General features: G+C 46.0%; 1 protein-coding gene across 5 annotated transcripts in view; it reads left to right on the top strand.

The window, feature by feature from the left end:
* The window catches only part of mark2b (MAP/microtubule affinity-regulating kinase 2b), a 39,663-nt gene that overhangs the window by 24,393 nt on the left and 949 nt on the right, over window positions 1-14,321 (top strand). For 3 of the 5 annotated variants that reach the window (XM_079184989.1, XM_079184990.1, XM_079184988.1), the window contains exons 15-20: window positions 639-733; window positions 4,146-4,298; window positions 8,273-8,539; window positions 10,608-10,634; window positions 13,448-13,486; window positions 14,133-14,242. In XM_079184989.1, coding sequence (XP_079041115.1) covers window positions 639-733; window positions 4,146-4,298; window positions 8,273-8,539; window positions 10,608-10,634; window positions 13,448-13,486; window positions 14,133-14,242 — 691 coding nt within the window. The remainder of the gene's footprint in view (window positions 1-638; window positions 734-4,145; window positions 4,299-8,272; window positions 8,540-10,607; window positions 10,635-13,447; window positions 13,487-14,132; window positions 14,243-14,321) is intronic. The other 2 variants (XM_079184992.1, XM_079184991.1) reach the window with 2 other exon arrangements.

Raw genomic sequence — 14,321 nt, 5'->3', positions numbered from 1 at the left:
AGGGTGCTAACAATCAGATTTTGTGTCGAAAGCCATGTGAAATTTAAAGTCCCTTCTCCCCGGTTCACCTGCACTGTTGTTTTCATTTAACATGACCCGACGAGGCCTCTTCTCAGGACTACGTGGGCGTGTGCAGACTGTTTTTGATTGACATCGCTGTCACTCTCCTGTTAATTCAGTCGCACCCTGTTAGGGCGGGGCATCTTTGACTTTTATCCTTTTTATGACCTAGTATGTGGACTCTGCGGATATTGTGTAATTGCCAGATAGCTCCACCCAACCTCAGTCTGAGCGGATGGCTTGTGTGTGAGGCGGGTTTAATGGAAAACACCTGTGTGGGAGTGCAGGGCCTGTAAATGACATTTCAAAGAAACATAATACTGAGGTGAAAATGAATTGGATTTGTCATTGCGTGATTGTGCAGTGAAGACTTAATTAATGTTCAGGCAATTAAGGTCACTTGTCCGTGCTGATCGGGAAGCTTGCTCGAGGCTGTTAAAGTAATAATTGGTCACCTCTAATGTCATTTCTCCGTCCTCTGACCACTGCACTGATTTCCCACTGTTTCTAACCGTCCTCAGTCAGAAACATTTCCATGTTTCTAACATTCTTCTTATTTTGTGCCCCTCTCCCCTCAGAATAGCATCCTGTCCACCGGTACCGGTCGCAGTCGGAACTCTCCTCTGACGGAGAGAGCCACGTTGGGTCAGGGCATCCAGAACGGCAAGGACAGGTACACACACACATATATACTGTATAAATACTGTATATATTTACATACAATGGAGATGTTTTTAAAAAAATGGGCAACTACAGTTACATACTTTCGCTCTCTCACTCACACACACACACACACACACGCACACACTCTTTCTCTCTTGTCATCAGCAACTCAAGTAGTTGCAGTGAGGCAACCCTGCTTCCTCACTAGCACACACATAATATAAACACACTCTCCATGGTTTGTGAATGAAGCAGTCCCACAGCTGTCTCAGTGACTGGATCCCAGACCTTGGCGGGTGCTCTCCAGAGCCCTGCCAGCTGGCTCAGGGAGGGCCCGCAGCTTTACCCCGGGGCTGGGGTGAGCCCTCCTGGACAAGGAAACCAGGCTCCCTTGAGAATTTAGGCCAAACCTCCAGTAGATTTCAGATTACTCATGATGGTCTGATGCAGGACGGCCAGTCAGAGCCGAGGCCGGGTTCGATGGACACACACACCCGCTGCCACATATACACACACACACACACACAGGTTGACATATGCTGACACACGGAGACCTCACTCTTGTCCATCTTTCTGTTCCTTTTTAGTAAAATATTCTTTTTCAATGAACTTTGACTTCCACAAAGTTGTAGTTTAATCAAAGTTTATGCTCTAAGTAAAATCAAGGATAGACGGTTAGAGGTTTTAGAAGGTATAAAAAAAAAAAAAGGCCAAAAAGGAAATAATCTTTTAGTAGTAAAAAGCATTAATAGAGTACAACAAATGACACGAAGTCTACCGTTGGATTTAGCTATAGCTCAAGCTCCTCCTCTTTTTCACCCGTCTTTAATTGTATTGGGAAATGTCAAAGAGTGACATTCCCTCCCTTTTCCCCTTTCTCATTTCATACTTCCTAAATTCAAACAACTCAACAATGGACAAAGACTTTTTTTTCCATTTTGGAGTTGCTTAATTGAGGAGTCTGCCCTCCTCACTTTAGGCCATTAAAAACCCACCTGTACGCGATACGTCGTTAGTCCTCGAGTTTGATGACCGGGATCGCCGGCGCTGAATACGCCTCGTGCGCGTCCACACTTACACCCACGCGCACATCGCTCATGCCTAACCAGCCATATGCTTTGTGTGCCTTCTTCATGAGCATTAAACATTGAGCCACAGCATAATCCCTGCTACCACGCAGTGTTCATTGTCATTACTGCTTTATTACCTATTCATGAAATCAGTCTCAAATGACCCCTTCGTTTCCAACATAGTGCACGACTCACAACATTAAATATTATTGAGTCCACGTTCAGGCTGTTAAGTCATTTTTCCCTTTTTGTCATCGTCCTTCATACTGAGCACTACACAGTGACGACGGGGTCATTTGAGACAGCATTGGGTGTGTTTGTTTTTAGCACTGTGGTGCTATTAGCTTTGCTAACTCAGTGGTTGTCATCTGCTTTGATTTTGAAGTTACTTTATTTGATCATCATTAATGCTTTGAAGTTTTGGGCTTTTATACTTGTTACACTCCCTCCCGATCCCCAATTTTCCTTTTTTTCCCTTTCTGTGTTTTTCTAATGTTCTTCGTTTGGTTTTTCTTTCATCTGCGTCTGAGCTCTCGTCCCTCTGGATCTTAAGTCACTCCCATTTTCTTGGCAACTCCTTTTTTTTTTTTCCTCTCTCCTAGCTTCCTTCTTGTCTTTATATTAATCTTTCTTTCTCTCTCCCCTCTCTCTCTCTAAGGAGATTAGGAAGACTTGTGATGGAATATTAACTCTTACTGGCTCCATATGGTCTCTGAACTTGCCTCTTAATAGGCTTAAACATACACAAGAATATCTACACACACACTGAGGCTGCACACATACAAACTCATTGACACACAAGCTTAAACATACATGTCACACATGCTCTAACTCTTGCCACACACTGGGTCGTCCAGTAAATGCTGTTTTTTTTCCATCACCAGCCGTACTAATCTGTCAGAAACAGCGTGCGTTTCTCTCAGCTATGTGTTTTGTTTTCTGTGTAATTAACAGCTGTTTGGTTGACCTCTATAAATGTCTCCCTTTCTCTCTCTCTCTCCCTCTCTCTCTCTCTCTTCATCTATCTCCCTCCCTCTGGTACCGCTCTCCCCCGTCTCTTACTGTGTCGCTTTCTCTGTGTGTGGACAAAGTCAAGTTGGAGCTGTCAGTAATGTGCAGGGCTTTGTAGCCTGTAGCAACCTTGCTGATTAGGAAACAGCCAGCGTTCTTTGCTTCGGTAACTCGATAAGCTGTTCTTTGGTACAGATATTAGCTTAGATTGTTTGCAGTAGAAAAGAAGAGGGAGGGACCGGAGAGGGAAAGTGAGGGACTTGACAGGCAGAAGAAGTCACGAGGCGGGTTACATCCATAAAACTCAGAGGTCAGAGGTCAGAGTGATTATGTCACAGCAGGACAGTGAGTGCAGCTCACAAACAGCTACGTGTCGTCACGGAGAAGCTCCGCATGCTAACATGCCCGTTATCGCCTGAGAAAGAACAGACGCTAAATGGTTTGAATTCAGATTTTGACTTGTTTGTCTTGTGGTGTTGCAGTTTAAGATCACCTTTAGGGTTGATTCATCTGCAGATCGTTTTCTTGATGAAGTGATTAAACAAAAAAAACAGCAAAACTTTATTGTATACACAATATGATACAACTTTATTTGTAGAGAACAGTTCTTACGAAGCCATACAATGAAGTGTGCTTCACAAAAGACAGAGAAAGAAGCAAGCATTTAAAGCCAGATAACTAATCGCACAGTGAAAGGGGTTCGTAAGAGTAATGTTAGTTTTACACCTCAAACTGTGTTGATAATATATTTTTCAGATATTTAGACCTGCTGAGGAGGACTAGTGAAAGTCTTTACGTGGTGATTTGTGAGTAACCTGACGTTGTCCGCAGTCTGTCTCGAGTGTGTTTTCAGTCTTTCGAGCCAACGTGTGTGTTAACGTTGGTCTTTTGTACTCGTGTGGATCTCGCATGAAAAGACAAAGGATCACAGTCAGCCTCTGACTTGTGGTTTGTGATTGTTGTTTTTGTGAAACCCCAATGAAGCAACGTTAGCGGCAAAAAAGACCAACTTTTCCTCTTTGTTCGAGCCCGTCTGCTCTTTTTTTTGTCTCTACTTCCTCTGCTCTTCCCTCCCTCCTCCCCCCCTCCCCCCTTACCGTGTTTGATAAGTTGCTGCTTCTAACCATGCTCCACCTCACCCCCCCCCTTGCCCATCCACACACAAACCCCGCCCGGTGTTTGTGAATGTATGTGTCACGCTTGTGTGTATGTCTGATTGTGTGTTTGTCCTGCGTCTGTCACGTTTTTCGGTTTGTCTGCATATGTGTGTGTGTGTGTGTGTGTGTGTGTGTGTGCGTGCGTTGGGCGGGGCACTCCTCCCGTTCCTCCCCCTCCTCCCAGCCTAAACATGCCGGGCTCCCGCGCCTCCACTGCCTCGGCCGCTGCCGTCCTCTCCTCCTCCTCCTCCTCGTCCTCCTCGCGTATCCGCCACCACAAGTCCCTGTCCTCCTCCAATCATCCATGCCCCTCTGACCTGCACGCACCACGGCCCAGGCAAGTCTCTCACTCACTCTCTCTCTCACTCACTCACTCTCTCTCACTCACGGACACATGTTCACAGCTCCCTCAGCCCCTTTTCAGCACGTACCACTTTACTCAGCACAGATCATCCTTTCCGCAAGAACTCGATGGACAACAATGAAAAAGTAGAGATGAAGAAAGGGTAAAATGATTGGTCTTCCATCACTGCTGTTTTTTTGATTCCCTTTTCAACTGCATGTGAGGTGTATAAGGCCTACATAACCTCACAGATTATTATATTAATAAAAAGTATTCAGAGAAATCTCCCAGCCCCAGTATCTATCTATATACATTTTCCTTTTACAGCATGAGACCATTAAGAGCAGCATTGCTCAGACCGGCCATCATGGACTCAACAGTTACTTAGCAACAGACAGGAAGTAGATTGTGGCACTCAGAAGGCCGTTCGAGCTCAGCTCAGTGTGGAGATGTTGACACCTCTTGCTTTGGCCAATCAGTCGGTCTCAAGCCTCCCACTACCCAGCGGGCCATAACTGAGCGGCCAGAGCTCGAGAACAAGATGAGCTGGTTCTTCACTGTACTGCCCCTCTGACATGAAAGAAACAGACATCTAAGGACCGGCAGGCATCAGGTTTCAACACGCAGGGGTGTCGATAGCTAATAAACAGACCAGACCTTTATAAAGGCTTGGTTATTGGCTGTCAAAGTAAAACCTAATTTACTGTTTATGTTGTTATTAAAGGGACGAAAAGAACGACAAATGTCTTTAAAGATAAAACCAGAAGTTCCTCTTTTAGCTTCTAAGCCATCAGGGGCACAATGTTAACGGACGAGATCTGTTAGCTGTAGCTTACCAACCAAGGCACAGACGTTGTAATGTTTTCAGTGTTATTGAGGGGAAAAACCAAAAACATTCTTCAATGACTAACGTTGACATTTACAGGTAAGTTTCTAAGCCGTGAGCTGCATTATCGAGAGTGTGTGTCGAAAGGTTGGATGGCGTCTCTATCGTGCTGTTTTAAACAAAGCGGCGGTCGCTACGTTATGCAAATAAGAGCTTACAATGAAATGTTTTAAATGACTGCATTGAAAGATGTTTCCTATCTACTTCACAAAGTTATCCCCAAAAACGTTTCATGAAAGTGGCACTGAAGACAAAGTGTTGATGCATGTATCAGTATCATCTGTTGCATGGATAGATATTTAAATATTTAATATGCAAAATATTTATTTGCTTTGTCGACAAAAGGATTTTCCCTGGCTCGCACAAGTCAATTTCCGTCCCGTGTAAAGAAGTGGAATCCCTCCTTTTAAGGTTCCCACAGCTAGCAAGTGCTCTCTCTTCCAGCCTCAGTCTGTCACGTAGAGCCACTTCAGTTACGAGGTTGTCTGGGAAAACCCCGTCTTCCTCTAGTTGGCGTTGCCTTTACTGCTGCACGTCTCCGTGAATGAAGGAAAAGGAGCGATGACCTCACTGTGTCTCGTTGGTCATCTGTGTGTCGTTGCTGTCTGCTCGACCTGTGTGTGTGTGTGTGTGCTTTGTTGTGTTGCCTTGTTGTGTAGCTCGCCTGCTTGATGGTGTCTGCTTCATGGGCTACTTTGATATTTTTCAGCCACGTGTCACAATATGTGGTGGAAGATCTTTAAATATGTTTATTTCACCTCCGCCTCAGAGACCCCCCCCCCCCCCCCACACACACACACACACACACACACACACACACACACACACACACACTATTTTTGTCTAGTCACAAGACAACTAGACTCTTGTGAAGCCCCGCCTCCCCCCCCCCCACCCCAAATGTCAAGCTAATATGTCAAGGTGGACCTCTGGCTGTATGTGCTTTTGTCTGCTCCATGTTGAAGTCTTGTTCTGTTGCATGCGTCGTTCAGCTGTGAGCTTGGGCTGTTCAGAACCTGGTTGGGAACGCTGGAGAGAAGGTACCGCTCCAACACATAGACTGTACCCTAAGTGAGGAATAGGCACCTTTTTTTTTTTTTTCTCAGTACATAGCCTGTGCTCCGAAAGTCCCACCCATTCCTGTTGTTTTTTTAATCCAGCTTGTCCCCCCCCCCCTCTGGAAAAAAAGTTTCAAATACCATTCTCATGAATTTCCCATTATTTTAAACAAACCTGCTTTGCTGCCTGAGTATTCATGATGTACCGTAATGAAGCAAGCGCCGCCGCACACAGGCAGCTCCTCATTTGTATAACGTAGAGGTGCAGTCAAATCATCACCAGCTGCACCATGAATACAGAAAGCGTGCATCCACCTCATGCCACGCCGCCTTCTAACACACCTTTATAGATACTTAAACTCTGTTACTGCTCTTTTTCCTTAAGTGACTATGGAATACTTCCATATGATGAGACACATATTATATTATTCCTCTTTGCAACATGTAGTCCTTCCCAGTCAACAGTCATCTTCATCACGATAATACGTCACAGAGGTCCCCACTAACCCGTATGCATAGCAGAGCTGTGTCGTTGTGTATCTCGTCCTCGGCGCACAGCTTCAACACATCCACATCAAATCAAAGGATGTGTTGAAGCTGTTCACGACTTGTTCTTTCTTCTGTGTCGTGTTGGGTGTGTTTAGAGGTCTGCATGGGACTGCTTTCTCAATCCCTCCCTCAGATGATCTCTGACTGCTTGCTCCAGCAAATACACAACGTTCAGCCCTGAGCTCGTCCCTCAGGGACAAACGGCACATAATGACTGACGATGCAGTTGTTCAGCTCCCCGTCTTTAAGAGATGTCCCGCCTTCTTGATAGCTAAAAAATTCTGTTACAGACTAAATTTCCAGTGTAAGAAGAAAGAGATTGAAGTTGAATTGTACAAGTGAGAGACATAAAGTTTTGGCTTATTGGTTTTAATGCTTAATTCTAGTAATTACAGCCTGTCATATTTTCATATATACCATTTTGTCAGGCGACGATAATGTTGACGACCCACATTAGTTATGTGGTGTCCCAGTCCCATTGCAGCCCTCTACAGCGCACGGTCCTTTTGTATTAACGTTTCTACTTATTCCACTTTTTGTGTTTATTGCACGCTATTTTTTTCTTATCTTTCAGTGTGTGTGCTTTTACAATTTCTGTTTGTTGTGTTGGCCGTCTGTTGCAAGTGTACTGCTGCTACACGCTGGCGTGGAAGATGCACACACACACACACACACACACACACACACACACACACACACACACACACACACACACTACAAAGCAAATGCAAACCTTTGACTCAGTAAATAATTTCAGTGGGCGTGTGTGTGTGTGTGTGTGTGTGTGTGTGTGTGTGTGTGTGTGTGTGTGTGTGTGTGTGTGTGGGCGTGCGTGCGTGCGTGGGCATGTGTGTCCTTATCTGTGTGTGTGTGAGAGAGAGAGAGAGAGAGAGAGAGAGGGAGGTTAGTGATGCTTTGCCCTACGGTCCAAGTAAAGAGGATTAACTGTGTGTGTGTGTGTGTGTCAGTGACCTTATGTGATTTTATATATTGACTTGACTGACGTGAGGGATTATCTGAAACATGAGGGCGAGCAGACGTTGAACAGACATAGATACTTGTAAGATCTTACACTGAGGTAGGAGCACATCGGAAGGAAATGATTTTCCTCTCCTTGTCTAACTGTTTGTTCCTCTCCCCCTCCTCTACACTCCCACCCCCTCTTTTATAACTTTCTTCTTCCTATTCTTTCTACTTTTCGTCCTACACCTCACTTTGTTCATTCCACTCTTCCTCTATCATACCGTCTTTGTTTCCTGCTTTCTCTTCTCTTGTCTCCTGTAAAATTCTTCTACATTTGCACCTCCTCTTCCGTCATCACACCTTCCAACCTCTTTACACCTCTTTTCTTCTTCTTCTCCACATCCGACCTCTCTGCTCTTCTGCACCCTCCCCTCCTTCTGTCCCACCTTTTCTTCACCATCCCTCGCTCCATTTTCCTCCTCTCTCTCGTCCCTCTCCTCCTCCTCCTATAGCGGCCCGACTCAGCGTGCGCCCGGTGCCTCCCCATCCGCCCACAACATCAGCAGCGCTGCCGCGTCGGACCGTACCAACTTCTCCCGAGGGGTGGGCATCCGCAGCACATTCCACGCGGGCCAGCAGCGGGGCGCCCGGGACCAGCAGGGCTCCGCCTACCCCGGCGGGCCCGCGTCCCCGTCACTGTCGCACGGCAACAGCCAGGCCCGGAGGACGCACGGCGCCACGGGGATATTCAGCAAGTTCACATCCAAGTTTGTACGCAGGTGAGTGGCAGAAAAGAGACGCGGGAGCGTGAGACAATGGGGGGGGGGGAGTTAAAAGTTCAAGATTCTAACCTGAGAAGTAGTCGCAAGACAGACGGGAGATGTGGCAGAGGAAGGAGGTTTGTAGCTCAGTAAATGCAGAGCCGTCGTGGTAGCAGCTGTTCTATTTATTATCCCGCTACTTTGCAGCACAAGTACAGTTTGATGCTTTTTCTGAGTATTGAGGTCTGAGCTTCATAGAGAAGATTGCTAGGTTTACGTTACGAGTCATTTCACGTGCTCGTTTCCTCTCGAGAACAACGCAGCGTACGTCCATGTCATCACTGGGTCTCCTCTCGTCCCTATCGCTAAACTTGTGCTGATCTGTAACTCTGCTGAGAGTAGAAAGGGGGGCGGGGGAGGAAGGGAGGAAGGCAACAGCTGCGTCTCCTCTATAATTTTGTTTTGGAGCGGTGGTGACTGAGGAGTAATTTTGGTTTTGGTTCCACGTCTTGCCCAGTTTTCGTCTCCGTCCTCCACTGCAGGTTGCAGCACTAAAACCTCATTTATGGGAGGCTGATTGTAATCGATGCTAAATTTGAATACAGTGTCCATTGGTTTCTACTAGTTCCAGGCTCAGATCACATTTGATCGAGTTCATGGTGAAGTCTGTACGCAGCTGAGTCCGTGTGAGAGGAAAAGCAAAAGAGTGCAGTGGAGACGTACGCAGGAGCAGCGAGGCTGACGTGTTACATTGAGAGGACACGGAGGAGAGGAGGGGACAGGAAGTGAAGGTTTAAAGGTGGCAGGAAAGAGCCAGGCTGAAAGCGGAAGGGCCAAGTGAGCCATGACATGCTGAACAGCTGAGAGAGCAGGTGAGGTTGAGATGTTTCTCATCGCTGCGGTGTTACCAAGCAGCTCTAGAGGTTCAATATGGAGTGTGTGGGTGAAAGAGTGTCTGCTTGTGTTTTTGGCTGTTTTAAACACGACAGAAATCGAGAACGGTCAGAGTGTGTGCGCGTGTGCGTGTGCGTGTGTGTGTGTGTGTGTGTGTGAGTGTGAGAGAGAGGCGGAGGTACAGGCACATCTTCTCTCTAGACCTCCCACTCAGAGATACTGTAGCTCCGTGGCGACAGTATCCATGGTTACACCGGAGATATCACTTTTCCCTCAACTATAAATACCGCTAGTGGGGACACCTTGACACACACACACACAACTTGGCGTGCTTGTAGGAAGTAGAGGCGGTGGAGAAAGAGAGATTGTGTTGCATTTGTACAGTTTGACCACACACACACACACGCACACACACACACGCACACACACATATATATGTATATACACTAAAGCTATGTGTTTTATGAACATATCGTATAACCTCACCACTGCATTTTCCTCGATCTGGAGAGTGACGGTGTGTGTGTGTGTGTGTGTGTGTGTGTGTGTGTGTGTGTGTGTGTGTGTGTGTGTGTGTGTGTGTGTGTGTGTGTGTGTGTGTGTGTGTGTGTGTGTGTGTGTGTGTGTGTGTGTGAGTGACTGACTGCGTGTATGTGTGTGTTTATGTGCGCGCCAGATTAAGTTCCTCATTGTGTGTTTGAGATTACGTTGTTGCTTAACCTGTGCATTTCCATTTGAAGTGTGTCTGTGTATACGAGGTGGTTTTCACTACCTTTGTCACATTTGAGCTTTTCACCTCACAAGCACTTCTTTCCAGGATCACCCAGGACTGCTGTTGGGGGGGAGGGGGGAGGGGGGGGGGGGGGTGAATGTGTTCAAACTGGTTCTCTTAATGGAGCTCATTAAATCCCTCCTAAGGTGTTCTGTTGTGCGTTTTAATATTGTCTGTTCACACATTCACACCAGTGATTTCACATTTAAACACTGATTTTGTGTTATTCCTTTTGGTTATGTAATGTTGGTTGTGCTTGCTGCTTCAGTCCCAAAATGAGCCCGGTTCATGTTGGACAGTGTGCTGTAAAGTGTGCTGCTCAGAGGGCAGCTTGTCTTCTGCAGGAAAGCTCTGAATCTATATGTTTTTATATATACGTTTGTTTCTCTTTCTTTCTTTATCCCTCTTTTGTTTTTGTAGAAATCTCTCGTTCAGGTTTCCGAGAAGGTAGGCAACACCCCCAACGTTAAATATAACCCCTTTTGATATATACGTATATTCTCTTCTTCATATATATTTTACATATATATATATATATATTTCCTCCCCCTGTTGGTGTTTCGTGCAGCTTTTTGTTGACATCTTGAGCCTCATCTTTCCTCCTCTTATTTTTTCCTGTGGTTGGCCTCCTTTTTGTTGAGCCTTCTGGTTTTTGCGTGCCGTGTTTTGGCCCATATTTTTATTTATTTCATGTTGACTAACTTCGCCCTCACCCACCCACTCACTTAACTCACTCACCCCGTCATCACGTGGCACAATAACACCTCAACCCCTTCTTCCTCTTTGTCCCTACATCGCCCCTCCCACCCACCTCCTCCTCATGCCTCCTCTTTCCATTTATTTACCAGGTTGTGTGTGTGTGTGTGAGCGCGTATCCCCCGGTAGCGTCCCAGATTCAGGTCGAGTCATGATGTTGCAATAGATCAAACTATTCCCTTTCTACCCTCAACCCTTTCTTAGCTTCTGACGCAGGTAATGTTGTGCCTCTTTTGAGGTTAATAGAAAATCCATATCCATAAGCACATGAGAGAGAGAAAAGAAGCACAGAGATAGATTTCAGCTTATTACGCTGTTATAAGCCGTGTCATTCAACCCAGGATTGTTTACTGTCGCTAACCATCATCCCAGCTAACGCCACCTACCAAACTACCACTCATCTAAACCTCTGCGTTCATCGGTTCGGTCACTAAAATCAAGCTGGAGACCGGAGACGCGTGTCTAGTTTTGTGGTGAAAGTTTGTGACGATCCCCACAGGGGAAGTGATTTATAATAAGAAGTCCGTGGCTGTAGTTGGTAGTTGTGATGGAGGAGGAGGAGGAGGATGATGAGGAGGACCCGGGAGGGACGGAGCTGCAGTGTTTCTCAGGCTGCACTCTTTTTTTCTGGCGGCTGCACTCTTCCTTTCTTTCGTCGCTCTGTTCTCACTCTGGCACTGGCTCTCTAACAGCAGCAGCAACAGACCTGGATGGCTTTGACCTACTCTGGCTGGAAAAGACCTTTTTAATGCTGTGGACACACACACACACACACACACACACACACACACACACACACACACACACACACACACACACACACACACACACACAGAAGACACCTGATGCACAAACTTGCACAGAGGCACACAAACCTGAACATGAACACACATCTTGTCTCACATGCAAATGAATACATGACACACTTACATTGATGTATGTACATGTTGAACACACACACACACACACACACACACACTTGCTTTAGAGTGTGTTGTCTGCTGTTCACCAGCAGGTGGAGCACTTCTCCTTGTAATCCGGACCGCTGCTCCACCTGCTGGTTACAAGTTGTAATACTGTAGCAAAGCCTTTCTCATCAGTGATGACATTTGAAGTATGAGAGGGAGAAATAATGAATCTGCCTCATAAATATATAGCTGTATACATTTGTGACAGATGGGTGACTATGTTTATGAGCGTATGAGTCGCTGCATGCATTTACAGTGCAGTCTATGAAGCGGACAGAGGACAGTGTCTCATCATCTTATCAGCCCTGTGACGCCGTAGTTCCCCTCCTTTGGGAGACATTTTGCATCCCCTCATATTTAGCTAAATCATACGGAGCATGCAGAATGGCACAAATTACATAATTTTACATTGTTCACCAATTCACCTTTATTATTTAAGGACTCCTTGTGTAACTGTGTTCCACTTGTTATTTCCCATGTGCTCTATTGTTAACCATATTTCTGTTGCAGAAGGTACTTTACATAATGTTTTGGTTCTTTTTTTTCTTTTTTTTTTTAAATGGGGCAAAACAGAAAATGTCGTCTTTCCCACAACCGAATGAATTTCAGACCATAAACTGTTGAATTTGTCACTTTCCTTCCATCGTCTGCATGCGTTTACATGTCTTTGTGTTCCTCTGTTACGTTTGTTTGGTACGTCTTGTCTGCTGGTATGAGAGAGAACATGTGTGCGTGCGTGTGTGTGTGTATATATGTGTGTGTGTGTGTGTGTGTGTTGTGTTACATGTGTGTTGTGTAGGATTGTTAAACAGTCCTGTGTGTAGGTCCAATGTTACTAATAGAGGTTTTAAATGCAGTGCCGGGGGTCAACAATGAGTCTAACCTCCTTCTTTTTTTTTTGCCGCACGACTCGCCCTCACTGTGCCGACCGTTCTGTTCCAAACCATTCCGTCCCGGTCCGAGTCGTTCCAGCTCACATTCCACTCCATTCTGTTCCCAATCATTCCGTATTACATCGTATTTCTTAAAGTATTTCTCCTCCTGTTTGGAAATACTTTAATTCTGATATCAAATTACATTTTCATTACATTGGGATCCGTCCCGCAGCGGCTTACACACGCGTAGTGTAAGCCTTGGTACAACGCAAGTGACCGTTATGTTTAAAACATTGAAACCGGTCGTTATTAAACGACTTTACATACAAACGCTGAGTAATGGATTTATGAATGCATCTTATTATTGACTCGTCTTTTCAACCCGTCTTGTGACGTCTCCTCATTGAGGAGCTGCGACATTGGGGGAGGTGCATTGTGGGCCGTGGAGTCCTCGGGTGGCGCTGGGACTTCAAATTTTAAACAGTTGGTGGAGTGCAAATGAGATATTCGGTTGGATTGGAACATTCAGGCGGGCACGGCGAGCAGCGCGGCGGTGTTCAGCCGGCTGATTTTTATTTTTGTTCCCCTTTATCTGTGTAAGAGTCCAGTTGTTGGCTTTTTAGCCCTCAAAAAGACTAAACTTGTGTTGATTTTTCTCGAGGAGTCCGTATGAGGGAGAGGGTCGGGATGAGGGGAGCAGGTGAGATACAGAGCCCGAAAAAAAACCTAAAACCCCCCCAGACTCTACCAAAACAAACCCGCCTGCCGATCAGTAGACTGGAGCCAATCAGTAGATGATCTCTGAGCTTGTTGTGAATGGCTGGGAGAGGTGTGGGGGGGTGGGGGGGTGTAATTGGTTGGTGATGGTGATATGATGGCTTATAACCAATCAGGGGACGGGAGATCAGCGGTGAATGGTAGCATCCCAGAGAGTGAGAGTGCCAGTGTGGAGGTTGACCTGCATGTGTGTGTGTGTGTGTGTGTGTGTGTGCGAGGGGTTAATCAGAGTTCAAGTACCCAAATGTGTGTTTGTGTGCAAGCAGACTTTAAATTCATCGTGTCACACACACAGATGTGAATCTACATCGGAGAGATACGCGCACACAAATGCACACAGGGGTACTTAAATTATTTTTTTGCCTTTTTTTTGTCTCCATTCATTTTCATGACCTCATCGTCTCCCTCTTCCTCTCAATCATCCCTCCATTTCTCCCTCCTCCTCCTCCCCCTTTTTGTCTCTGCTTTTTAAATGATTCTCTCAATTCTCACACTTTTCTTTTCTTCTCTTCTCTCTTTTCCTTATCCTCACCCTCCTCCTCTTCCTCACCCTCCCATCCCTCACCCAGGTCTATGCTGAGCAGCACGGTGGACAAGTCGGAGAAGACGTCAGGTGGCGTTCTCTCCTCTTCCTCCAACAATGACGAGAACAACTCCTCACCAGGATCTGTTAACACCGGTATGTTTATTTCTACAGTCACAGGTAGTGATTACGTCCAGAGGAGGGTCCTCATAACGGCTCTCCATTAGTCACAGTT

This window comes from Pholis gunnellus, assembly GCF_910591455.1.
Source record: "Pholis gunnellus genome assembly, chromosome: 23".
NCBI lineage: Eukaryota > Metazoa > Chordata > Actinopteri > Perciformes > Pholidae > Pholis > Pholis gunnellus.
The sequence above is the reverse complement of the archived record's forward strand: the minus strand, read 5'-3'. Positions and strand labels throughout refer to the sequence as shown.